Here is a 25,751-nt window from a genome sequence, read left to right on the forward strand (position 1 = left end):
GTGCCAGCATGGCATCACCTCCATTCCCACGTCCACCCTACCACAATGGACACAACTCTGCTGACCAGCTCTGACCAGCTCTGACCAGCTCCGACTAGCATTGACCAGCTTTGACCAGCTCTGACCAGCTCTGATCAACTCTGACAGCACATTCTTGGTGCTGCTCCATTCTAGGTGGTGGTTGTGGCCCCTTCCTGTGGCTGTAACTTGCTTTCCCGCCATCTTGAATGATGCTGAGCATCATGTAAGTTTGTTGAAATCTAACCCTAAATTTTGATGAAGTCCAATGTATCATTTTTTCTTCTTTAAATTTTAAATAATTTAAAATTATTTCATATATTTTTACTCTAAGAATCACGTGAATATACTTAATACTCTAGAAAATAGAGAAAACTAAAACTTACCCAGAGTTCCATATTCCTAATATATTTCTCAGCATTTTCCCATTAATCTTTATTTCCCCATTTATAGGATTTGTTTTTATTTTATACAATTGCAAATTTTCCATAAATGTAATTTTATACTGCTTTCCCCTACTTATAATATCATAAGCATTTCAAAAATGTTGTTACTATAGGGGCACCTGGGTGGCTCAGATCATGATCCTGGGGTCCTGGGATGGATCCTCACATCAGGCTCCCAGCTGACTTGGGGAGCCTGCTTCTCCCTCTCCCTCTGCTGCTTGTGCTCGCTCTCTCTCAATAAATAAAATCTTTTAAAAAAGATATGATATAGTTTTCATAGCCAGAATCTCCAATGGCTCCGTCATCTTTCAGAATTGGATATTCAGCCTATTTTGCTTAATAACTCACCTGATTTGGGATTTTTACATTGTTTCACATTTTTCATTATTGCAAATGATGTTATAGTGAACATCTCTGCATAAAGTTTTGCCCACATTTATAACTGACTCCTTCAGGTAATAATATTAAACAACTGAGCGCTTCCTAAGTACTAGCTACTGTACTAAGTGCAATCTTTACAAAACATTTATAGGAAGATAATTTTATTGTCCTCCTTTAGATGAGGAAAACAGCAAAGACAAATGAGGTTCCCACCCAGGGTTACAGGCAGAGCTAGACTGAATCTAGGAATCCTGCTGTCTGTTTTCATTCTCAGGGGCACATGGGTCAGAATTTCATCAACAGACTGACTTAAAAACTAACCCTATGATCGTGCACCTCATGATAACTGTGCACCAGATTGAGCATCTCACACACACACACACTAGCAACCACTTGAGATGATGAGGTGTTGACCAGACCTTCCACAATAATCCCTGGTGCTGTATTTAGTACTTTCGCTATCATAGCAAAGAAACCTTTGCCTAACACAAGATCACAATTTATAATTTCTTCTAAAAGAGTTAAGGCTTTACCTCTTAAATTCAAGTGTATGATCAGTTTTGAGTTATTTATATAGTTGAAGTATGGTATTAAGTTGCTTATATTTCAAAGTGGATATCGAATTGTTCCAATTCCATCTGTCAAAATTTTCATTTCTCCCCAATGGACTGACTTGGAACCTTTGTTGAAAATCAATTGACCACAAATGTAAAGGTTTATTTCTAAAATTTTTACTCTACTACCTTGACTTATATGTCTATCCTTATCCTAGAACCACACTGTCCTGAGTCCTGTAGCTTTTTAGTAAATTTTGAAGTCAGGTTGTATTAATTCTTCCAGTTTTGTTCTCTTTTCAAAGTTGTTCTGGCTACCCCAGATCCCCTGAATTTCCATACACATTTTATGATCAGCTTGTTGATTTCCTTAGAAAGAAAGAGCCTCCTGGGAATTTAATAGGGACTGCACTAAATCTACAGATTAGTTTGGGGGGAAAAATGCTATCTTAACAATATTAAGTGTTCCAATCCATGAACCATTTATTTTAAATGTCTTCAATTTCTCTCAGCAATGATTTATAACTTTCAGTATTTAGATTTTACTCCAGTCTTGTTAAATTTATTATTTTTAAAAATATTGTTAATGGAATACTTAATATTATTTCCAGTTTAATTTTTGCCAAATATAGAAACATGATTGAACTTGCTATTTTTTTTAAAAGACTTTATTTATTCTTGAGAGACACAGGAAAGGAGAGAGAGAGAGAGAGAGACAGACAGACATAGGCAAGGGAGAAGTAGGCTTCTTGCAGGGAACCTGATGTAGGACTCGATCCCAGGACTCTGGGATCACTCCCTGAGCCAAAGGCAGATGCCCAACCACTGAGCCACCTGGATGTCCCTAAACTTGCTATTTTTTAATAAGAATGTCAAAGGAGACTTTTTTTCTTTTTTTGAGAGAGAGAGAGAGAGACAGAGAAAGGATGGAGGGGGGCAGCCCGGGTGGATCAGCAGTTTAGTGCCACCTTCGGCCCAGGGCATGATCCTGGAGACCCAGGATTGAGTCCCAGGTTGGGCTCCTTGCATGGAGCCTGCTTCTTCCTCTGCTTGTATCTCTGCCTCTCTTTCTCTCTCTCTCTCTCTGTGTGTGTCTCATGAATAAATGGAAAGGGAGAGGGAGGAAAGGGAGAGGGAGAGGGGAAAGGGGAGAGGGGAGAGGGGAGAGGGGAGAGGGGAGAGGGGAGAGGGGAGAGGGGAGAGGGGAGAGGGGAGAGGGGAGAGGGGAGAGGGGAGAGGGGAGAGGGAGAGGGAGAGGGAGAGGGAGAGGGAGGGAATCTTAAGCAGGCCACACACCCAGTGAGGAGCCTGACAACCAATCTGACAGGCTGAGCCAATCTGGCTCAATCTGACAACCCTGAGGTCATGACCTGAGCCAAAACTGAGTTAGATGCTTAACTAACTGAGCCACCCAGGTGCCCCAAGAGATTTTTAAAAACAACTGTTTCCATTCCAGATAATGGCAAATTACATAAAACATTTCTAGGTCAACTAAGGCAACTAAGAAACTCTGACTTTGACCACAGCTGAAGTGATTTCCTGGGATGGCTGGTGGGAACTCTAACTGATTTCATTGAAGATAAATGTCCCAGAGCCTACTTTAGCTCTAGCTATTTTATTACTAGTTTTTTTGTTTGTTTTTGTTTTTGCTTTAGAACTATGTTGTCTGCAATCCACACAGTTCCACTTTCTATTCTTTATTCTTTTTTCTTGTTTTATTTCAGTGGCTGGGACTCTAGTACAATGTTAAATAAAAGCAGTGAGTGTGGACATCCTTGCTTTGTGCCCAGTTGTAAGAGGGACAGTATTCAATCTTTCACTAGGAAGTTAGTTCTAGTTCGTTGTCAAAATGAAGATCTTTTCAATTCTTTCCTAATTTGTTGAGAACATTTTTTTTATCATGAATGACAGTTTCTCACTGGCATCTCCTTTTTCTGAATTGACATCATTATATTATTATTGTCCTTTATTGTTAATATTTAATATGAGGTCAATTGGTCTTCACACAGCCATGGTATTTAATCCTGTGTGTTGCTGGATTTGGTTTGCTACTACTTAGTCAATGGTTTCTGTATTTTCTTGAAGGATCTTGCTTCATGGTATTCTCTTGTGATGACATTGTCTGGCTTCGGTATCAGGTTGAAACTGGCCTCACAGAACAGGTTTTCCCTCTGTTTACTGAGAGAACATGTGTACAGCTGTCGTTTTTTTTTTTTTTTTTAATTCAGTAGAATTCAACAGTGTAGCCACCAGGGCTAGGGATTTTCTATTTTTTATTGAGTTGGGTTTGCTAATTTGTGTAAATTGACTGGAAAGGTAACTACCTTTCTTAAGTAAGAATGCATTTTTCAACTTTGGAAGTTTTAAGTCAAATATAGAAAAGTTCAAGAGACCCAACCCCATGCTATTACTTCTGCTGCATTAGAAAACCATATATGCTTATTTGGTATTTACGGTTTTGAAAGCAGAAGAGAATGTGTCCTGCTTGTGAAGTGGGGAGGGTTTGAGCCATTGAGGTCTCAAAGCTCTGCCCACACTTCAGAGGTGAGCTCAGCCTTATTTAATCTTAGCCATCAAAGTGGGAATGATGATCTGTCTCAGATAATCCATAGAGGGATGAAACATGATGATGGATGACAAGTGTCCAGCAGAGTGGCAATGAATGGTCATGGCTGATTTGGATTCTTGAGACAGGATGGGAATGAAGGGTCCTGAGACTGCTCTACCACACGTTCTAGAGATGAGCTTCAGCCACATGCTGGAGAAGAAGGCTTGAGTACATTCACCTGGACGCACACTACAACCAGGTGGGACACCCGGTCAACACCTGCATGGTCATCATGTCTTTGTTTCTCCAGATCCGTCCTTCCTGTCATTCAGAAGAAGCTGTGTGGCAGCCACCACCCAAGAGGAGATGACAGGGGTCGGGTACCAGTGGATGCTGTAACCACCACCACTTGTACCTGGGATTGAGTGCCACCCTGGTTTCCATGTATGTAAGGTCTATATGTGTCACACGGCAGTGGACTGGCAGGGGGAGTCATGCCATATTGTGTTGGCCATGGTTTAAGCTGTGACTCGGCCTGTCACAACCAGTCCCCACTGAAGACCAGCCTCCAGCATCTCCAACATGGAACTCTGAGCCCAGGCTGTGTAATGGCACAGTGGACTGGGTGCGTCCTTCTTCCCCACTGACCTGGGGGATGAATAGGGGAGCCCTTCCACTGAGACAGGAGGTGGGATGCTGAGACCCTGGGGGACATGCCAGAGAATCCTGCCAGGAGCCTGCTGGAGTGCTGGCTGCGGATGCCCACACACGTCATCCAAGCACACCTGTGATGCATCTGTTCCCGTGACAACACCCATTCTTCTATCTTCTTCTCTGCTCATCCACCCACCCCGCTGCTTACAATGTCTGTGTCATTCGCCTTATTTCCCTTGTGTTCCCCTCCCACCGTTGTCCCTGTTTGAGCCGAATCCCTGGGAACACTATAAATGCTTTAAACCAGCCAAACAAGTAATTCCAAATACTGCCCTACCCTGGGTTCCTGGGGGGAGGCTTAGACCCTAGGTCGGCTCTCACCTTTGTATTTGAGGCTTATGCACAGCTGCCTCTCACCTACCTTTAGCCTTGAGTTCTCTGAGACTGTGGTGGTGGAGCAGGCCTGACGTGAGTGCAGGTCTGGCAGCAGGAGCTCCTTAGACTTCACTCTGACAGGATGGGGCAGGAGGAAGGGGAGACACATGTCAGCAAGGCAGGGAATGCAGACGGCTGCTAAAGCCACAGGCCACAGCAGCATTGTGGCTCCTTCCTGCAATTTCCCTTTCTTCTTCAGCCCCTCTATCCGTTGCGCAGGGGGAGATGCCAGAGAAGGGGCGGGGGGGGGGGGGGGAGGGGGGGGAGGAGCACCTGAGGGGAGGGGCTGCAGAAGCAGCAGGAGTGGGTGGTGCTATGTGCCCCCTGGGGTCAGGAGGGAGTTGAGGGGAAGGAAGAACGAGATCTGTAGGAACTACCACGAGTCATGGTGTGGGTCAGAGACAGAGCTCGTGGGTCACTCAGGTAAATGCAACTGTCGACGTGGCCCGAGCAGTGTCCACCCATGAGCTCATACTGTTGTCAGTGGGGGACTTTCAGATGCAGTCGGACAGCGTCACCCCAGGGCCGAGACCAGCCCTCAGTCCAGGGACTGGGATCCTTACAAGAGGCTAGAGCACAGAGATGCAGGGGGAGCCTCCGCTGAGGCTGGAGGGGTGTGGCCACAGGCCATGGGCCCCGGGGCCCCCCAGCGGCTGCACAAGACGAGGTCCTTGGTGTCGCCCTTTCAGCCTCCAAACTGTGACAGAACATGTCTCTGCCATGTGAGCCACCCAATGAGGGACTCTGCTGCCTGGACCTCCACCACCACGACAGGATGATGCACAGTTACCCGGAGGGACTGCTGTGTCATTGGCTTCTTTCCACACAGACCAGGGGGAGAATGATGCAGTCAGCCCGCCGTCGCTGACCCACAGGCTGAAGGTGACAGCATGAGAACACACAACTTCTATCAGTATCTCAGATGAGCCTACAGGTGCATTCTCGGCCAGCACCTCCCGAAATGAACGCACCCCTGGCCACACACTGGGCACTGTCCCATGGGGCAGAGAGGCCCATTTCACTGGCTGGAGACTGTGAGAGGGTGATGGTGTCAGGAGCCCCTCTGCGGTGCAACTACGGAGGACGGGCACCTGGCGAGGGGCGGCTGCGTGGAGCTCTGGCTTCACACGTGTGGTCCCTTCCCCTGTCATGTTCCACCCTGTCTGGTAGTTTCTGTAGAGCCACCGTGGAACGTGCTCTGCCAGGCATGCAGTCGAGGTGGTCCAATGGCTGGCCCAGATGGTGATTACAGCCAGCCCACGATTCCATCATCTGACTGCACAAGCACCTCCGCCTTTTACACACACACTGCTGTGAGCGTCAAGAGGTTGAGACAAACCCTGGTCTCCAGACACGAGTCTGGCCCGCTAGACGGGAGTGACCTGGAGGCTGTGGGCACGTCCAGCCCTAGTCACCCAACGAACACTTCCCATCATGGAAAATGGCTGCCCCTGACTCGTGGTCGCCACATCCACGGGACTCGGGGGCTGACCTAGGTCCTCACATATTAAACACTAACCCGAGACCGTGTTGCAAATGACAAGATCCTGATGAGAAACAGGGTACACCTTCCAGATGAAGTCTGAACGCAGTCCACTTTCTTTAACAGAACAAGCTTCACAACACATGGGGTTTTAAAAGCAGGCTCCTGAAGAGCTGTAAATGGGCTTGTCACTGTAGACAAGAGGACGTTAAGTGCGTGATGCACAGAAATGTGCGGGACACTTGAAAGCCGGCAGCTAGAGTGCCAGCGAGGACACGGGCAGGCGGAGGAAGGAAGGATTTCCATCCGCACACGGGCAGTGTTTCTAAGCTCCAAAGTTTCTATATGAATACTCACTGGTGTGCCATCCTGAGACAAAATTTAAGATGGAAATTTATGATCTGGTTCCTTAATTTTTCAATCATTCTTGCTAGAGAGGGATAAAATACAGAATGTGCAGGGACATGAAGAGGAAGTCACCATCTACATGCCAAGAAGAAAGGCCATGATGGCTCCATGACTTTGCCAACACCCTGATTTCAGGCTCCAGCCTCCAGAACAGTGGGACCACCATGTCTGTAGCCAGCTGCCTCCTCGGTGGCCCTCTGTGATGGTGGCCAGGGCAAAGGGAGATGCTGACCGTCCTGTGAGCACCTGTCTTGCCTCGCGATGCCTTTTCACAGCTGCAGTTTCAATGTGGAGACACTCACCCTGGATGGTGAACTTCACCACTGGCCACTTTCTGCCTCCGTGACCTTGCAGGGGACACAGTGGTGCACGCCTCGTGTGCATGCGTGCAGTGCCCCAGGGACGGGTTGTCCCCGTCTACACTGCACACTGACTCAAGGCAAGGAGGACTGGTGCTCGAAAATAACCAGGTCTTATCAGAGGTCATGAGGAGGTTCAACTCAACTTCCCACCCCCTGTTCTTTGACTTAGACGATCAATGAGTGTGGATTTTTGCACATTAGTTCAGATATTAGCTGCAGAGAGGGAGGGGGTTTTCCCAAGTAAGGCAAGTGAAAAAGATGTGTGAGCGCTGTGTTAGTATTGAGGGAAATAGTGTTACACACTATTTAATAATATAAGTAATGTGAGTCAGGAAGAGCAAGCAGATCAAAGAGGCTGGCAAGTGGGCAACCTACCTCTCTGCGGATGAACTCAGGTTCTCCTCCATGTCCCGCATCAGTGAAAATGAAAAAGAAGAAAGAGTTGGTACTCAGGTTATTCTTTCGGAAAATCAAGTCCATTATTCGTGTCAAGTGAGCGTGTCTCGGAGATGGAGCCGTGGCAGGAAGGCATCCTGGGTGGGACAGCCGCCTCCTCCCACTCCTGCTCCCCTCGTGCCCAACCCTCTCTGGCAGGAGTGGGGAGTGAGCTTGGCAGCAAATGAGGAGAGTACAGTGAAGTTGTCAGGAAACTGCCAAACTGCTTCCCCAAGTGGCATCACTTTAAATTCCGTTACTTCTGGCCCGCAGCCCAGGTGCCCACTGCTGCGAAGGGCTCCCTGACTGCGCTTAATTCGCATTTCCCCGATGGTGAATGAGGCTGAACACCTTTTCAGGTGTTTCTCTGCCACCCCGATATCCTGTTTGATAAAGTTTATTAAAATCTCTTCCCTATTTTTTAAACATTGGGCTGTTTTACCTTATGAAGTTGTTAGAGTTGTTTATAAATTCTGAATATAAGTACACAGCTTGCAAATATTTATTCCAGCCTGTGACTTATATTTTCTATGTTTGTGAAGGTGACTTTTGAAGAGCAAATGCTTTATTTTTTATGGAGTCCAATTTTTCTTTTTTTTCCCCTTAATAGTGCTTTGGTGTCATATTAAAGAAAACTTTGCCTAACTCAAGGTCACAAAGATCTTGTTCTGTTTTCTTTCTAAAGTGTTATAGTTTAGCTCTTAAATTCAGCTATGATTGATTTTGAGTTATATTTGTGTATGATGTGAAGTAGGGTATTAAGTCCCCCCCTTTTTTGCTATGGTTATCCAATTGTTTCAGCACCATTTATTAAAAATACTCCAATTTCTCCCCCATTGATTTGCTCTGTGAAACATCCACTGCTCAGGCTTTATTTCTGAAGTTTCTACTCTACCCCACTGATCTGTAGGTCTATCCCCATGCTAGTCCCACACGGTCCTGATTACTGTAGCTTGGTCATAAATTTTTAAGGCAGATTGTGTAAGTCCTCCAAGTTGCTTCTTCTTTTTCTAAATTATTTTGGCCACTCTAGCCATTCTAGGTGCTCTGAATTTCTATATATATTTTAGGATTGGCTTGCTATTTCCTTAAAAAAAAATCTTGCTGGAAATCCAGTAAGGATCATGGTAAATCTGCAGATTAATTTAGGGGAAATTTTCTATCATGACAATATTTTGTGCTCCAGTCCATGAGTATTCTAAATCTCTCCATTTATTTAGATTGTGTTCAATTTCTTTCACCAGTAGTTTGCAGCTTTAAGTATACATATTTGGCACTTGTTTTATTATTTTATTATTTTCAATGCTATTGCAAATGGAATAGTTTTCTTAATATCATTTTCAGGTTCCTCATTGCTAGCATAAAGAAATATAATTGAAGTTTTTTTTTTTTTTAACAAAAAACTTTTTTAAATACTGTGTCTCTCCCATGCAGTATGGTGCTTAGTGCTACTGGAAAATATGGATAGGTTTAAGATTCATCATTTCAATTATTTTTGGGCAAACCCAAACTGATTAATTACATGGAGTAATTTGTAAATTTGTCATGTGTGACTAAACTGAGATGGGCAAATGGGTTGATAAATGAGCCTAAGTTGACCACTCAGCATTTGAATCTCAACATTGCTTTGTTGTCTACACAGCACAATGAATGTAATAACTCTCATTAGGTGATAAAACTTTGCTGCCTTGTGAAAAATGGATCTAAAAATAAAGCCAAAAAAATAAAAATAAAAATAAAAATAAAGCCAACTATCTATACTAATAATGAAAGACATCTAAGTAAGTGATGGTCCTTAACTATAAGACAGAAGTTATATATAAATTAAATAGAATGTAGTACCTAAAAACTATGATGTGAATAAACCCATTGTATGCTCTTCCACTGAATAAACCACCCAAGTTGAAGATTTTCTAGGACAATATTGAAAAGTTGACTACTAATATCTAATAGAATAAATAACAGCTACTTTCAGTAGTTGAACTAAGGGTACAAATGTATGTGCACACACACAGGACAAACTTCTCAGGATTCTTTGAACAATATGCTGACTCTAATATCGCTAGAAGAAAAGGGTGATCTATTTTCAAGTATGTTTCTTGGGCACTAGCAGTAGGTTCTCTCAAATTAAGAGTAAAGACACCACGTCATAAAGTGTCAACTCTTAGCACCAGAGAGACCTAAAACTTCATAGTAGGTGAATGACATTACAAATCAGAGAATCTGCCAATCTAGTTCTGTGGAATTGTATTCCTTTTCTCAAATGGGGGAAAAAAAATCTAGGCTATGCCAAATAGATTTAAAAAGCTAATACCTTTAAAAAAAATTTAGACTTTTTTTTTTAGACTTGTAACTTACAATCCTATATAAATAAAAATTGCTGGCTTATAATAAAGATCTAAGTTTGAGAGACGTGAAGAAACAAAAAGGATCTGATACCACAGTTTATAGAAATTGAGGTCCCAGAACTGAAAATTAAAAATAGTCTCTTAGAGAAAGGAATGGTGAAACTCAGTGTGTATTTTCACAAACACACCCAAAAACTGTTTTGTGGACAGCCAATTTGACTGCAAATTCTAAACTACCACCTGATACCTTTAATCCACACTAAATCAAGTCTGAGGCAAGACACTAAATGGACAATACTCGAACAGAAAGATAATAACTTCCTTCCTTGATAAACAATCTCCAGCTGTCATTTGTAAGTTGAGTTATTTGATGGCTTGGGAAGCAGTGTCCATTGAGTTTTCCTTCCTGACCTGTAGAGATTCACTGCTGATGGACAATGATTCTCAAAGTTCTTTATTTTCAAGCTCTAATTGGGCTAGTTTTTCCTGAATCTTACAAAATTGGTCATCATCCACCTGAACTGCTTTCCTCATCACTTCTCCCATTTCACAGATTCTGTCAATCTCTCAATTTCCTGGTCCGGAAGCGCTGTCCCCGCCTCCTGCATAGCGGGGCCACCCGCCGGTGCAGTGCGCTGGACTGATCCACGAGCGACTCTGTTCCCGTAGCCGCTCCAGCAGCGTCTTGGCGTCTGTCAGGATCTTCTCGATGGTGCAGCTCATAGTGGCCCCGGATCCTTGCTCCCGTCCTGCTCACCTACACTACTCTTTCCTGAACCTTTAATTGAAGTTTTTATATTGATTTTGTATCCCACCACCTTATTGAGCTACCTTATTATTTCTACAGATTTTTTTTTGCAGATTTGTTATAAGCATGTTTCCTGCAAATAAATACAGTTTGAACATTCCTATTTTTGTTTTTTATTAAATCTTGCACACTAAAAAATACAGTTTGATTTTCAAATCTATGTCTTTAATTTATATTTCTTGCTGTGTTGCACTGGCTAGAACTGTAGTAAACTGTCAAATAGAAGTTTGAAGTGGGCATTCTTATCTCTGTCCCAGTCTCAAGGGGAAAGTATTCAGTATGAATTAAGTGTGAGTTAGGAGCACCTGGGTTGCTCAGTGGTTGAGCATCTGCCTTTGGCTTAGGGCGTGATCCTGGGGTCCTGGGATCAAGTCCCACATCAGACTCCCCGCAGGGAGCCTGCTTCTCCCCCTGCCTGTGTCTCTGCCTCTCTCTGTGTGTCTCTCACGAATAAATAAATAAAATCTTTTTAAAAATATAAGTGTGAATTAGTTACAAGTTTCATCAGGTGCTCTTTTATCAGAATAAGGGTGCTCCCCATCCCCTGGGTTGTGGAATTGTTTTTGTCATATATGGATGTGTTCTCATGTCAAATGCTTTTTCTGATTAACCAGTTTCTGGTTTAATGTTGTTTTATTTAGATGCTTATTCCATTAATTTATTTTCGAGTGTTACCTTGCATTCCTAAAATAAACCTCACTTAGTCACTATGTATAATCCTGTTTCTCTGTAACTACATTTGGTGTGCTAATATTTTGTTAATGGTATTTGCATCTATATTTATGTATAGCATCAGCTCATGCTATTCCTCTTTGGGATGACATTGTCTGGTGTTGGTGTCGCACACTGACTCCACAGAGTGAGCTAGGATGTGCTCCTTCCTTCTTTTTCTGAAAGGATGTGCATAACTGCTTGTATTTTCTTCTTAAAATATCAGATGGAATTTATCAACGAAACCATTGGACTCTGGGATCTTTGTGGGAAATTTAAGTTAGTGATTATCTTTGTTATGTGTCTATTTGAACTTTCTATTTCTTTTTTTAAGATTTTATTTATTTATTTATTTTATAAAAGATTTTATTTATTTATGAGAGACACAGAAAGAGAGAGAGAGAGAAGCAGAGACATAGGCAGAGAGAGAAGCAGGCTCCATGCAAGGAGCCCGATGTGAGACTTGATCCCGGATCCCAGGATCACACCCTGAGCCAAAGGCAGCCGCTCAACCACTGAGCCACCCAGGTGTCCCTCTCTTTTTGACTCGGTTTTGGTCATTCATGTCAGCTAAGTTGAATGGTAACTCCCTTTCTTAAAAAAGCATGTTTCAACCTTGAGACGTTTTAAGTATAGAAAAATTGAAGAGATCCAAGCCTATGATGTTACCATTTCTGCATTAAGAAGTCATTGTGCATATCTGGTATTCTATATTCTTCAATACTGACAAGAATTTGTCCTGCCAGGGGTGGGATAGGACAAGGGATCAGCTTTCAGAGGCTTAAATATTATGTGCATTTAGGAGGTAAGCTTGGCCTTATTCTTCCTGTTGGACACCAAACGGAAAAAATATAGCTGCGTCTGGGAGAAAGTGTAGCAGGATTTAACATGATGATCAAGGAAAAGTGTCTGTCACAGTGGCAGCCACATGGTCGGGGCTGGCAGCAGGTGTCAAATGGGACTGTCCCAGGCAAACAGGAACACGGGTCACCTGGGTTCAGGGCAGCAAAGAAACACCTGCTCGCGCCTTGGAGTGAGGGTCATCTTTAGTGGCGGAGCCCGGGGAGTGGGTATGGGCGGGAGGCATGACAGTCTCCACGAAAGTGTCTCCAAACATCTAGTAGGTGTGCCAGGAAGGAAAATGACTTTGCTAACAGTATCACTGTTGCAAGTGGGCGGGGGTGGGGGGGGTGGCCTCTTCCTCCTGGTAAGTTAGTACTAGGAGCTCTCCCTCTGCTGTCCTGCAGGGGCTCTGCTGGGATGAAACCCCTCCCACAGAAAACCTAAGGTCCCCTGTGACCTTCAACGTCAGAAAAGTCACAAACCCTGCTTTAAAATACGGCACCGTAAACTCCCAGAAGTTGCAAAACTGAGTGGGTCCAGAAGGAAGCAGCCCTATTGGCCTGTGAAGGACACACACACACAGACACACACACACACAGACACTTCTTACTCCACACCTGTTTCCTAAGACTTAGTTCCTAGCATTTTTAAACAAGAATTGCCATCATGCAGAAAAGTTGTAAGGATTGTACAATAACGCCCAAATAGCGACATCTGGGTTCTATCTTTGTTAAAAGTTCACTGTACATATTTTTTTACCAGATGATCATCCAGTCATCATTTTATTTTCTGGTGCCCCTCAAAGCCTGCTGAGTGCACACATCTGCCTCTTTCACCAAAGCACACATATCGTTTCAGTTGTAGTAAACCCATGTTTGTGCTGCATCCCCCTCCCCCTCCCTCCCTCTTGCACACACACACACACACACACACACACACACACACAATACAAGCCCCACAGCTAAGGATATTTTCTATCCCTCACTGTTTCTTCTAGTCCCTTCCCCACCTTTGTTCCCATATAAGTAGCATCCCTGGGGACCAGGTTAATGTCTCAGACCTGTCACTCAAGGAATTCCAAGCACCACCTTCTGTCCTCACTCCTGGGGGAGCCGGAGTCCCTTCATGCGGCTCTCCTCCTAGATTGCACACACGCGCCCTGTGGCTCTGTGCTCACCTTCAGCAGCAAGGAGTTCTCTGAGTACACGGTAGTGGTGGAGCACAGACTTGGATACCTCGGCGGTGGCTGCGGCTCCTTGTGCTTCTCTCTGTAGGGACGGGGCAGAAGGAAGGAGAGACTTCCATCAGCAAAGAAGGGGCCTGCTTTGGGCATTGAGCTCGGAGCGTGCCACTGAGGGCTGCGAAGCGCCACATGCTCGCCTTTATGGCGATGCCCTCGTCTGCGGACCCTCAGAGCCAGCAGCTCTCCTGCTTGGACTGCACAATGGTAGACACCCTGCCAGAGCTCCAGGGCTAAAGGTCTCCACCAGCTTGCCAACGGGAGGCCACAGAGGCACTCTTCCTACTGTATTGCCCTACCCTGGACCACTGCATCCACAAGCCCGTGGGTTCAGCACGGCTCACTCACAAATGGACCAGGTGGGCCTCGGAACCCATGGCCTTACCACTCCACTCATTTCTAGCAGCAGCTCTAGGCAATGAATGCAGGAGGATTGTCCTTGATTTCCCAAGTAGGTCCAGTACAATCACAAGAACCTTTCACAAATGAGAAATGAGAAAGAGAAGGAAATCCAGGAAATCTGAAGTATGACAAGAGGACTCACCATTACCAACTTAGAGACGGAGGGGCAAGGTGGGAAGTGTGAGAATGGGACAACTCTGTCAGCATTCTGAATCTGCCTAGAAGCAGATTCCTCTCCATTCCCTCCAGAAACGTCAGCTGACCTGTGAACTGGGGCTGCTGCCTTGAGAGGCCCCAGGCAGGGACCCCGCTGAACTCACCCAGGCTTGGGACACTCTGAGATAATGAGTCTGGTTTTAAGCCACTAAATTGGTGAGAATTTGCCATGTAGCAATAGAAAATTATAGAAGTCAGTTGGTGGACATTAGCCAAGTACAACAGCTATAGAATTAGGCAAGAACTGTCTTTAATACATGTGATTATCCTTCCATAGCAGAGAAACAATCCAGAAGAAATACTCCCAGGAAACTGGTCTGATGACTACCATTAGAAAGAAGCACTTTAAAAAGTCCTACACATGGGGCAGCCCGGGTGGCTCAGTGGTTTAGTGCCGCCTTCAGCCCAGGGCCTGATCCTGGAGACCTGGGATCGAGTCCCACGTTGGGTTCCCTGTGTGGAGCCTGCTTCTCTCTCTCTGCCTGCGTGTCTGCCTCTCTCTCTATGTGTCTCTCATGAATAAATAGATAAAATCTTAAAAAAAAAAAAAAGACCTACACAAAAATCTACCCGTAATTAATGTTATCTCACTCCACCCACACTTAGAGTTAATTTTTCTTATTTGGATTGGCATCATGTCACATGATTTAAACACATTCCTTGATCTCTAGGAACTGATATTCTGCTTGCTACAGCAGGCTTTGCCTAAGATATAAGGCTGTAAGTGTCCAGGCAGTGGACTCTCAGGCTATCAGGACCCCTTGGGGACACTTCTGCAATAAAGAAACACCACTGCTCCAAACTGTCGCTGTGACCCAGAGGTTTGTGTGACACTTCTCACACAACAACCCACTTCAACCAGGAAGGTGAGCTCGTTTTCTTTTGAAGAAGTGAACACTAGGCCTTATTTTTCCTGTTGGACACCAAACGGAAAAAATATAGCTGCGTCTGGGAGAAAGTGTAGCAGGATTTAACATGATGATCAAGGAAAAGTGTCTGTCACAGTGGCAGCCACATGGTCGGGGCTGGCAGCAGGTGTCAAATGGGACTGTCCCAGGCAAACAGGAACACGGGTCACCTGGGTTCAGGGCAGCAAAGAAACACCTGCTCGCGCCTTGGAGTGAGGGTCATCTTTAGTGGCGGAGCCCGGGGAGTGGGTATGGGCGGGAGGCATGACAGTCTAATAAAAATAATATTCCAGAACTGAGGAATATGGTTCATCCCAAAAACAATAGCTACTATTCTTAAAAATCATATTTCTTGGGCAGCCCGGGGGCTCAGCGGTTTAGCGCCGCCTTCAGCCCAGGGCGCGATCCTGGAGTCCTGGGATCGAGTCCCACATCGGGCTCCCTGCGTGGAGCCTGCTTCTCCCTCTGCCTGTGTCTCTGTGTCTCTGCGTCTCTCTCGTGCTCTGTCTCTCATGAATAAATAAATGAAATCTTTTTAAAAAATCATATTTCTTTTAACAATGTTCATGGTATATGGAATTGTTAAAAGGGCTTTTAAGAAATTACACAATATAATTTTATAAAAACGAAGCATTGTGTGTATAACTCACAAATGATTATTAAAATGGTATTTGTAGTCACTACTCAGAGCGCCAGGAGCGACTGCAGCAAGTGGGAGGGCGGTGGGGGGGGCACTGCAGGACCCCAGCCCCGCCCCGCCCGCACCCGGACCCCCGCGGGTCCGCAGCCCCGCCCCTCCCCCACCCGGACTCCCGCAGGTCCGCAGCCCCGCCGCTCCCCCACCCCGACTCCCGCGGGTCCCAGCACCCCCCCGCCCGCCCCGCCCGACGCCGGGTTCAGTGTCGGCTATTTCTGGCGGCGGCTCGCCCCCAGGCTGGACCGCGGAGGGGATGTGCTCAGATCGTGCCTAAAGGACCACAGTGAGGCGATGCTTCAAGTGAAACTCCGAAGGAGCCAGTTTTCACAGCAGCGTGGCCACCGGGCGTGTGGAAACGACGCCGAAGGGCCGAGCGGGTGGTCCGGGGGCAGACGCTTTCCCGCGGGACGTGTGGCCGGGAGCTGCCCGGGCCCCGTCCCAGCCCCCGTCCCAGCCCCCGTCCCAGCCCCCGTCCGCCGGAACGCGGAGCCCGCCCACCGCAGGTTTCCGCGCAGGCCGAACTTCCGCGCACACCTGGGAGCGTGCGGCGGCGCTTCCGGCCCGCTCCGCCGGAGGAGACCGACTTCCGGGGCGGTGACCTGCGGGCTTCGATGCCTCCCGCGTCAAGGGGATGCCAGTGCGCCGCCGCGGAGGCTCCGCGTCTCTCGGAGCTGCGCAAAGCGATTTTAAAGGTTTCCCGGAAACTTGAATCGTGAAGGAATTGTCAAGGGCAATGAAGATTTTACGGAGGGCGCTTCCCCGCCGGACGCGTCGGGCGCGGCCGGAAGAGGGTCTCCCCGGGGAGCGGGGCGCTCGGCGTCCTGGGCGGGGCCGCGGCCGCGTGAGGCGGGGCGCGGGGGACGTGGCCTTCGCCCCGGTCGCCCTGGGCAGGCACCGTTCAGGTCGCTGGGAAGTCGAAATGCGGGGACGGTGAATAAAAAGAGTGAAAATAGCAAGGAATATGGAGGATGTTTGTGTGACTTTGCAGGAAAGACGACTTCTTAAAGCGACCGTTATGAGCGGCTAGAACCACCCTGGCGCCCCGCGGGCTCAGCGGTTGAGCGCCCGCCTCCCGCCCGGGGGTGGCCGGTCCCGGCGTCCCGGCGTCCCGGCGTCCGGTCCCGCATCGGCTCCCCGCAGGGCGCTGCTTCGCCCTCTGCCTGTGTGTCTGCCTCTCTCTGTCTCCCATGAATAAGTACAGAACATCTTTTAAAAAATAATAAAATAAAACCACTCTAGTAGGCTTCCAGACTTACCCATGTGCAGAAGAGCTCTGACCATCTGCTTTCTGTGGGCAATAAAAATTCATAAAGTGAAAAAAATTGTTGACTGTGAGCTTATTCTTCTACAAAATTCAAGCCACTTATTAGTTAATTCAGAGTAATGGTAGTTCTGACCCTCCCGGGTCCCAGGAAATGACCTCACTGGGGAGGGGGGGGGGGAGCACCCTTGTTCCACAATACTCACGTTTTCTCTTCTATCAGGTAAGAAACTTAAGAGTGGGATCGCTGACTTCAATGGGAAGAATAGATTTTACTTTTTAAAGAAAATTCCAAGCTGCTTATCAAAGTGATATAATTTGCTGTCCCCACTAGCAACATAGGAGACTTCCTCTCTACAGCTTCGCCGACACTTGGTATTGTTTTTCCTTTTGAGTATAGTCATTCTGACGTGTGTAATGGATCTTGTGGTTTTCATTTGTTTTTTCTTAATGGTAAATGATGCTGACCGTTTTGTCACCCATAGACCCTCCTTGGTGAACAGCTGGTTCAAATTTTTTGCCCATTTAAAAAATTAAGGTAGGGATCCCTGGGTGGCGCAGCGGTTTGGCGCCTGCCTTTGGCCCAGGGCGCGATCCTGGAGACCCGGAATCGAATCCCACGTCGGGCTCCCGGTGCATGGAGCCTGCTTCTCCCTCTGCCTATGTCTCTGCCTCTCTCTCTCTCTCTATCATAAATAAATAAAAATAAAAAAAATAAAAATAAAAAATTAAGGTAGTGGGTCATTTTTCTTATAACTGAATTTTGAAAGTTCTTTGTATACTCTGGACACGATATATGATTTACAAGTATTTCATTTCTGCCTGTGGCTTTTATTTTCATTTTCTTAATGGTGACCTTTTGAAAAGCAAATGTTTTTAATTTTGATGAGAGGCAGCTGCAGAAATATGTGGCCCTAAATGACGTCAGCCCTGCCAGGAGTCGGCCCCCTGGCTTGGTTCTGTACATAGTGAATGCAGAGATGTATAACACACATGCAACACACACAAACATACACTGCATCACAGACACAACCACACACACCATGCACACTCCCACACCACCACACACAACTGCATCTCACACTAAACAGAGATAAATCACACATACACACTGCATCACTCACCATGCACACTCACCCACTCACACATACAGAATCAGAGGATTGTGCCAACACAAGTCCCAGCTGCAAGCTGACCCTGGCATTGTCTCAGGCCTACATAATATGAATAGTGAAGTAGCAAGACACCCCGTACCTGTGGGGATCCTACTGGGAAGGACAGCTCTTTCTTTTCTGATAAAGCTCTTGCTGGAGTCTTTTGGTGGCGGCGCTGTGTCATGTAGTCAAATGTGCTCAACTTCTTGGCCACTAGAGAGGACAGAGGAGGAAACAGGCAGTTACAATTATGCAAGTAGGCAGAGTGGCCCATGTGCCACAACCCAGCCATCCAGGGCTCCCCCATCTAGGGTGCTGGGAGCTGCCTCCTAAGCTGGAGCACTGGGGGGACTGTTGGATGGCCAGTCCAGAGCCCCTCTGGCCTGTGGGCAGCAGACAGCAGCTCCTCACACCCCCGGGCCTGCTGGATCCCAACCCTGCGAGCAGCTGTCCTGCCTGCCTCCCAGGCCTGCAGAGTCAATATGGAGCAATGCTGAGGGCTGTGCCCAGCTCTGCTGGGCTGGGACACTAGCTCCAGCATCATGGCAGGAACACCCCGGGCCGCTGGAAGAACATCTGAGGCCTAGGTTTACTGGTAGACAGCACTATTCACAAAATGGGTTCTGTGCCTGTTGCAGCCATGTGCTTCAGTGGAGGTGCCTAACTTCCCATTTCTCTTTCCCTAAAACCAACAGACATGAAGACAGATGGCTGCTTATTATTTCTGGAAAGTGAGAAAGGCCACCCACCAAAGCCTATTTGCAGCTCGAGGAGCAGACGGAGGACGGACCGCTCCACACACCCCCGTGGAGCCCTCAGTGGCTGCTCCCCAGGTGGAGAGAGCTCCTGTGGAACGGAGCCCATCCCCTTCCTGGGTGCTTTGTACAAGTGCTTTTGTTTTTGTTTGCTTTGGCTTCTCTTTCTCAGTTAACGCCACCTGGCTCCTCACACCCCCTCAGAACCTGTGTCTCAGGGTATAAATTTGCACTTGGTTACATGCTAGTGGAAACACTCCTTCTTTTGCATGGATTTGCACAGCTACCATCACCATCAGATGGTCAGCACACACTGTCTCCCAGAGCTCACACTTGTCTTGAATTTCATCTGAGAGTAACAAGAGGAAATGCAGCTGAGGAAGTGAAGCCAGAGCACAGGGTACACTAAGTGTCCACCATGTTCCCTCCAGCGTTACAGGAGCTGGGGGCCACTGTCCTTCAGGATGCTTTCGCTCCCACTTGTGAAGATGGCTTTCCCCACCCCTGCTGCTGGCACTCCCACATCTCTGTGTCTTCCCGGAAGATCTTTCCCTCACCAACGCTCCCACTCCTGCTCACATGCTGCAGACCCATCTGGATATCCTTTTCCCAAGCTTGGAAATGGAACATCCAACTGCTGGGAGTTTCTGATGTGTCCCCCAGCAGTTCCCCCACCTCAGGGCATTAGTGGAGTCCCCTCCCCTGGAGAGCAGGCTGACCCCAGCAGCTTGCAGAAAAGGTGATGGGGCATCACTTCCACAACTGAGCTACACAAGGCTGGTCCTGTCTGGCTCTGCTGAGGATGAGGACACTATCAGCTGGGAGGGCCCACTGGTGCCACCTTCTCCCACAGAGTCACGTACGTTCAAGGAAGGGCTTCATGGGGAGAACCCTGCCCTCCCTGTGCCCAGGCAGAGCCTGCGGCACACGATGCTGTGCGGACACCAGAAAACCGCCAGGCTCCCTGTGGTGAGTTTGGTCGGCAGATACCCATCACTGCTTTACTTTTTTCATTGTTTGGATTTAGTGCCTCCCTAAATCCCCTGATCTTTTCTCAAGGTGCCCTGTTCCTGCCTCAGATTCTGCTCCTTCATTTCTGAACATTCAAACTCACTCTTAAAATCCTAAAATCCTTCTTGTGTTTCAGATGTTTCAGAACAGAACGAGCCCTGCTGCCCCTCAAGGGGTGTCTCTTCCCGCCTTGTGATTTGTCTTGTGCCTGTTTCTGGCAGGGGCCAGCTGAGCGGTCTTCTGACTTGGGACACAAGCGAATGCATGGGGGCCTGACTGGAGTAGGGGCTCAGACACATACTTAGGTAGAGGTGAAAGATAAGCAGGTGCCCAAGCAGTAGGAGGCTGATGACATCTAACAGCAGCACTAGCACCCCGATGCCGAGGACCACCGGGATCTTCGTCTTTACAGGGAAAAGTGGGAGGAACAGCAGCCAGGTGTTCTTGTTGGAGATCTCTGTGGAGGCAGGGCAGACACCCACTTGTCCATCACCGGGGGCACGGCGGCTGCACCTCCCCTCAGGACATGGCTCAGCAGTGTGAGAAGGAAACCAGCCCAAGGGAGCCCCTTTTCCTTGCCCCGGGATGTGCCTTACCTTACCTAAGTGCAGCCACACCCACCCCCAACAATCCCACTTATGGGTCTGGAAGAGGATAACTAAGTGTCCAGGACCCAGAGCCTGGCCCGCTGCCTGGCCCTAGCCCTTCCCCATTCTCAACCAGCCACTCTCACAGAGAACTACAGAGCTGTAGCCAGCGCCTCGGGGCATCTCCAGAACACGGTCCTCTGTGTGCCAAAGGCTGCTGATACTTCCAAACTGAGGAATCTGCAGGCAGGCCCATGAGATGGAATTCCGGCTCAAATGCCCTCATTTCACTCTAGAAGGTGCTTGACTCCAGTCCCTTACGTAGCGCCCCAAAAGGTGGCTGCTGGCCTCAGGGGCTGCAACACCATGGGGGTGGGGGGCTGGCTGGACTGTGGGGTCAACCCCATACTGTCCCCTTAGCTGGTGCTGTTTTGATGAATTCCCACCAATGACAGCAAAGTGTCCCAGGGAACTGGTGGTTAAGCAGCCCTGTGGAATCTTCTGAAACAGCAAACCCAGGAGATCACCTCAGTCATCAGGTATTCATGTGTAGCTGGTCCCACTATGGCTGTAGGGCCAGCAAGTCCCAGAGAGAAGCCAGGGTCACTTGGCCTCTCTGTACCTGCTGTGGCCACAGAGGCTAGTGGGCTCCAGGCAGTCACCATGCCCTGTGACCCCGCGCTACCCATCAGTGTGGAGGCCATGAAGAAATGTGCAGAGGTGCAGCGCGGGCACTTGAATGTGCTGAGGTCCCCACTCACAGCTGCAAGCCACATTTGGAGTGTGTAAGGACCCTGGGAGGCCATGTAATGGGAAGGGCTACGCCCACCCTTGACTGTTCTGGAGGCTGCCGGCACAGCTAGCCCCCCTGGCTCAGGCTACGTGTAGAGACTGTCAGGGAGCATCGCAGGTGGAGGCTTCCAGCTGGCTGTGTGCAAAGCATGGGCGGCTCTTCTGCTGAGTGGGGCCTGGTCTCGCTGAGACCCCCACTGATCCCTTTTACCACAGAAAAAACCAGGATGTGTTCTGGAGCAGATGCAGGTCAGACAGTCTGTGCCACGAGGGCTCCTCCATGCCAGGTGCTGTGTGGGCCAGTGGTAAAGGTGCACAGACATCACACCCCCCAGGAAGAAGGGCGGTGCAGCTGGGCTCTGGTTAGACAGAAAAGGGAGACGCGGGGGCTCAGTCCCACCACCGCATCCTCTCACTGGCCCTGTAGCTGCTGGCGGCTCACTTTCCTGGGAGCAGGGCACTGTCCAGACCTGCTCTGGAGCCTGACACAGGGCCTTGCTGAGATGTTGGAGCCCGGGCGGGGTGGCAGTCCCTGGAATGTTCTGAGGTGGGCCACAAGTGCCTCCATTCTCCTGCTCTTTGTGCTGGGCCATGATGACGTGCTCTGGAGAGAGGCCTGGGCTGAGACAGGCAGCGTTGCTCTGCACCCCAAGGGCTGTGGTCCCTGAACACTCAGGACAGACACAAAAGGTACTCCACTTGAGGTCCTCCCAGCATCAGTGTCTGGGCTGCTCTGGCCAATGACCACAGTCTGGGTGGTTTAAACAGACATGGAGCCTAAAAGCCCAGGCACCCCTGGGCTTGTGGCTGTGTCCCTCAGGTCTCTTATAGGGATGTTCTCAATGGATCCAACACCCTCACACACACTCCCTGGTAATCTATGATCATTTCAGGATCCCTAATCACGTCTTTAAAGACCCTTTCCCAAATAAGGTCTGGCGGTGAGATCAGGACATACCTCTGAGGCCACATCCAATCCCACGTCTGCTCTCAAGGCCAGGTCCTGGACCCACTCAGCAGAGGCCCGCAGCCACACATCACCCAGAAGCTGTCCCCAAGCAGCCCTGTCCTCCCACCCCACCAAGGCTAACTCCAGGATGACTGGGTGAGGGGCCCCCTCCAGTGCCTGGCGCTACCTGGGAGCATGGCCTCAGCAACTGGTGCCCACAGGCCCTGAACCCCTCCTCCTGGTGCCTGGGAGCCTGCTGCCCACCGGCCAGCCCCACTGCTCACCTAGCTGGGGGCAGGCCAGGCTGATGCTCCCCAGAAGGAAGGCTTTTACCCCAAAGGCAGCCGGAGGGACAGGCTACTGCTTGCTAGTGACCCGAGGGGAAGCAACGCCACAGAGAAGCCAGTGCGTACTTTTGTAGTAGGGGTGCGTGCGGAGCTCTGCCGGGTTGATGAAGAACTGGATGAAGATATAGAGCAGGATGGCTGTCAGGCAGACCACACCGGCCAAGGCGGAGGCCACGGAGCAGAAGAAGTACCTGCAGGAGAGGCAGACGCAGAGCCAGGCTCAGGGCCTGGCGACCTGGACCCAAGACCCAGCCTTCTTCCCATCTCCTATCCTGGGAGCCCCTTTTGAGTTCTCCAGGGACCGCTGCTGGTTTGAGGCTGCCCTGATGGCACCAGTGGTTTCTGTATCTCATGGCTTCCAGACGTGTTCCCCCTTGACCCCCACCAGCTAGCTGGTGAGGAGGAGCCACCCTGGGCCACAGGTAGGGACACAGACACTCTGGGCCAAGTAGGGTGCACAGTCACCCACATCCCAGCTACCACTCACCTGGGGCTCCCACCCGGTCACAGAACTGTGGAAAATGAGCCCTTGTGGCTCTTAGCCTTGGGTTGTGGTCGTGACCGCTGCCACTGAATAGAATTGGGTGTGGACACATGGTTGGGGCTCCTGGTGCTGGCCTTCCATCAGGGCACAGAAGCCGGGTTAGGTTGGGGAGGCCAGGGGTGTGCTCTATCAGGGGCCTGGCCCTGTGCAGCTCACAGGTGGCCATCTCCACACACCCTCCCTGGGGCTGCGCACGCTGCTGTGCACGATGACGTCCTGTGCTTTGACATTGGACCAGAATCAGTCCTGCCCGCCCTGCATGTACTCAGAGACCCAGAGAATAACTGATCCATCCAGAAAATAAGCTGTGGGTAGCAGTTCTTGGAATATACTCCCACTGCAACGTCTTCCCCTGGGCTTTCTGCTCTTGGGACAGGGAAGGGAACTACTCCTTTAACATTTTCAATCCCAGTATTGTCTCTTCATCTGAAATTTAGCAGATTCCATTATCTTTTACAGAACTTTTTTTAAAAAGATTTTATTTATTTATTCATGAGAGACAGAGAGAGAGAGGCAGAGACGCAGGCAGAGGTAGAAGCAGGCCCCATGCAGGGAGCCCGATGTGGGACTCGATCCCGGGTCTCCAGGATCAGGCCCTGAGCCAAAAGCAGACACGCTTAACTGCTGAACCACCCAGGCATCCCCTTTCCAGAACTTCTTGAGGGTTCTTTACATATGTCTTTAGGTGGAGAGCTAAAATGTACATGTTCCTGCAGGGTCAGGTGGCTGTGGAGTGGGGCCCTAGGGTCCCAGGGAGTAGCTGTCTTGAGGGCTATCCCTGGTTCCCCAGGTATGTCTCCTGCATGGTCCTGCACAGGCCCAGTGCCCTGTGTCCTCAAGCCTGGTCCTGTACCTGGCTTTGGTTTCCAGAGAGCCCCTGTAGGCATTGGAAGCCCCTCAGCTGTCCTGTCCTGATGTCAGGGCAAGGCCCTGACAGGCCCTTCCAATAGGCAGGGCACCAAGGCCTGTCCAGCCAACATTCAGGACATGAAACATTGCCTCCCTCTCTGACCCCTGTGTCTGTGGCACCTCAGCACCTCATCTAGCACTTTCTCTGTGAAGACCTGGCTTCTCTCAGGGCTTGCTATGCTTTGATCACTTTTTTTTGACGAATTGTCTTGTAAATGCAGTCACTCCCTCTTGCTTTCTCTGCTGGATGATTGCAGGGACAGGAATCTGGGCAGATGTGCAGGGACGGTGGCCCTGTGCTCACTCTGAGTACACCCTATGCTGTATGTCAGGCACCTGTTCCTTCCTGCCGACCCTGCCCAGCAGATGCCAGGCGGGCTCCGGGGCTCCTCCATGGTCCAGGGTCTTCTCGTCCCCGCTGGGAGCTCCCTCTGACTGCTGGGCCTAGGGCCCACTGTCAGGACCTCTGAGCTCAACCTGTGTGCCATGGGACCCAGTCCACTCAGTCCTCATCAGTGGCAGGGCTGCACACCCGTAACGGCTGACTGGACCTCAAGGTGACCAGCGCATGGCAGCAAGGCCTGAAGGAGGTGCGTCCAGGGGGAGAGGAGAGCCACCCCACACTGGCTGGCTCTGGGCTCCTCTTCCTAGGGAGGAAGCAGGATGGGGACTTCCAGGCAGCCCCTGTCACCTGATGCTGATTGGGTTTTTCTAACTATGAGAGCTCTGTATTTCCTTCTGCTCAAAGAAGCAGTGCTCCCCAGGCCTGAACAAGTGGCTCCCTCCTGACATGGTCTTCCCTCGGCACATCAGCTGCAGGATGGCACGTATAGTCAGCGAAGGCCAGTGTGAGCTGGGGGGCTGCAGCCTTTCATGGCCACTCAGAGCCCAGGCTCCAGCACATGGGGTCCTAGTGATGCTCATGGGCCCTACATCTGAGCCCATCCGGGCCTGGACACTCGTCCTACAGCAGCCTCAGTCCACATACTCTTGGATGGCCTCACTGGAAGGAGGAGGCTGGGCCCAGGCCAGCGGGTCAATGACCAGGCAGCTGGGTCCATGCCCCTGCCAACGTCACAGGTTTCAGAGCCACAGGAGAACAGAGGGACATGAAACACCACCGTGCTGGAGATAGGACGTGACCCCCCAACTGTCTGGGGCCCCCACCCTCACCCAGGAGGTCCCCCACCTCTTCACCCTTCCCCCACACCTGGATCTCCCCCCCACCCACTCCCCAAGACCCCCATCAGCCCCCCAGCCCCTCACCAGTAATTCCTGCTGCCCACACAGTTGTTCAGCCATTTGCAGTGGTGGTCAAAGCCAGAGATGCACTTGTTGCAGGCGCTACAGTGTTTGGCTTTCTCGCTCCTGAAAGGAAGAATTCAGATCAGGAGGGGGTCTGTGGCAGCACCTGCAGGAGGAAGCTGGGTCAGAGCCCTGCCCACCTGGGGCATCCACATGGTGCCAGGCCTCAGATCCACCCTGAGCTGTGGCCTCCCTCCCAGGCTGCCCACTGGGTGGAGACCCCAGGGCCTCGACCAGCCC

General features: G+C 49.4%; 1 protein-coding gene and 1 long non-coding RNA gene across 2 annotated transcripts in view; one reads left to right on the forward strand and one right to left on the reverse strand.

Moving 5' to 3' along the window:
• LOC112935449 (palmitoyltransferase ZDHHC11-like) overlaps positions 1-25,751 on the reverse strand; it is a 45,007-nt gene that overhangs the window by 12,668 nt on the left and 6,588 nt on the right. Inside the window, exons 4-11 of the mRNA XM_026019174.2 lie at positions 25,473-25,574; positions 22,820-22,944; positions 20,380-20,535; positions 18,413-18,525; positions 17,154-17,185; positions 13,612-13,702; positions 7,665-7,690; positions 5,023-5,110 (exon numbers count right to left, since the gene is read on the reverse strand). Coding sequence (XP_025874959.1) covers positions 5,023-5,110; positions 7,665-7,690; positions 13,612-13,702; positions 17,154-17,185; positions 18,413-18,525; positions 20,380-20,535; positions 22,820-22,944; positions 25,473-25,574 — 733 coding nt within the window. The remainder of the gene's footprint in view (positions 1-5,022; positions 5,111-7,664; positions 7,691-13,611; positions 13,703-17,153; positions 17,186-18,412; positions 18,526-20,379; positions 20,536-22,819; positions 22,945-25,472; positions 25,575-25,751) is intronic.
• On the forward strand, positions 16,149-17,221 carry LOC140598241 (uncharacterized). Its single transcript, XR_012000460.1, has 2 exons — positions 16,149-16,589; positions 16,886-17,221. It is a non-coding gene; the product is annotated as an uncharacterized lncRNA (long non-coding RNA).

Source organism: Vulpes vulpes, chromosome 3 (assembly GCF_048418805.1).
Source record: "Vulpes vulpes isolate BD-2025 chromosome 3, VulVul3, whole genome shotgun sequence".
In the NCBI taxonomy this organism is placed as follows: domain Eukaryota; kingdom Metazoa; phylum Chordata; class Mammalia; order Carnivora; family Canidae; genus Vulpes; species Vulpes vulpes.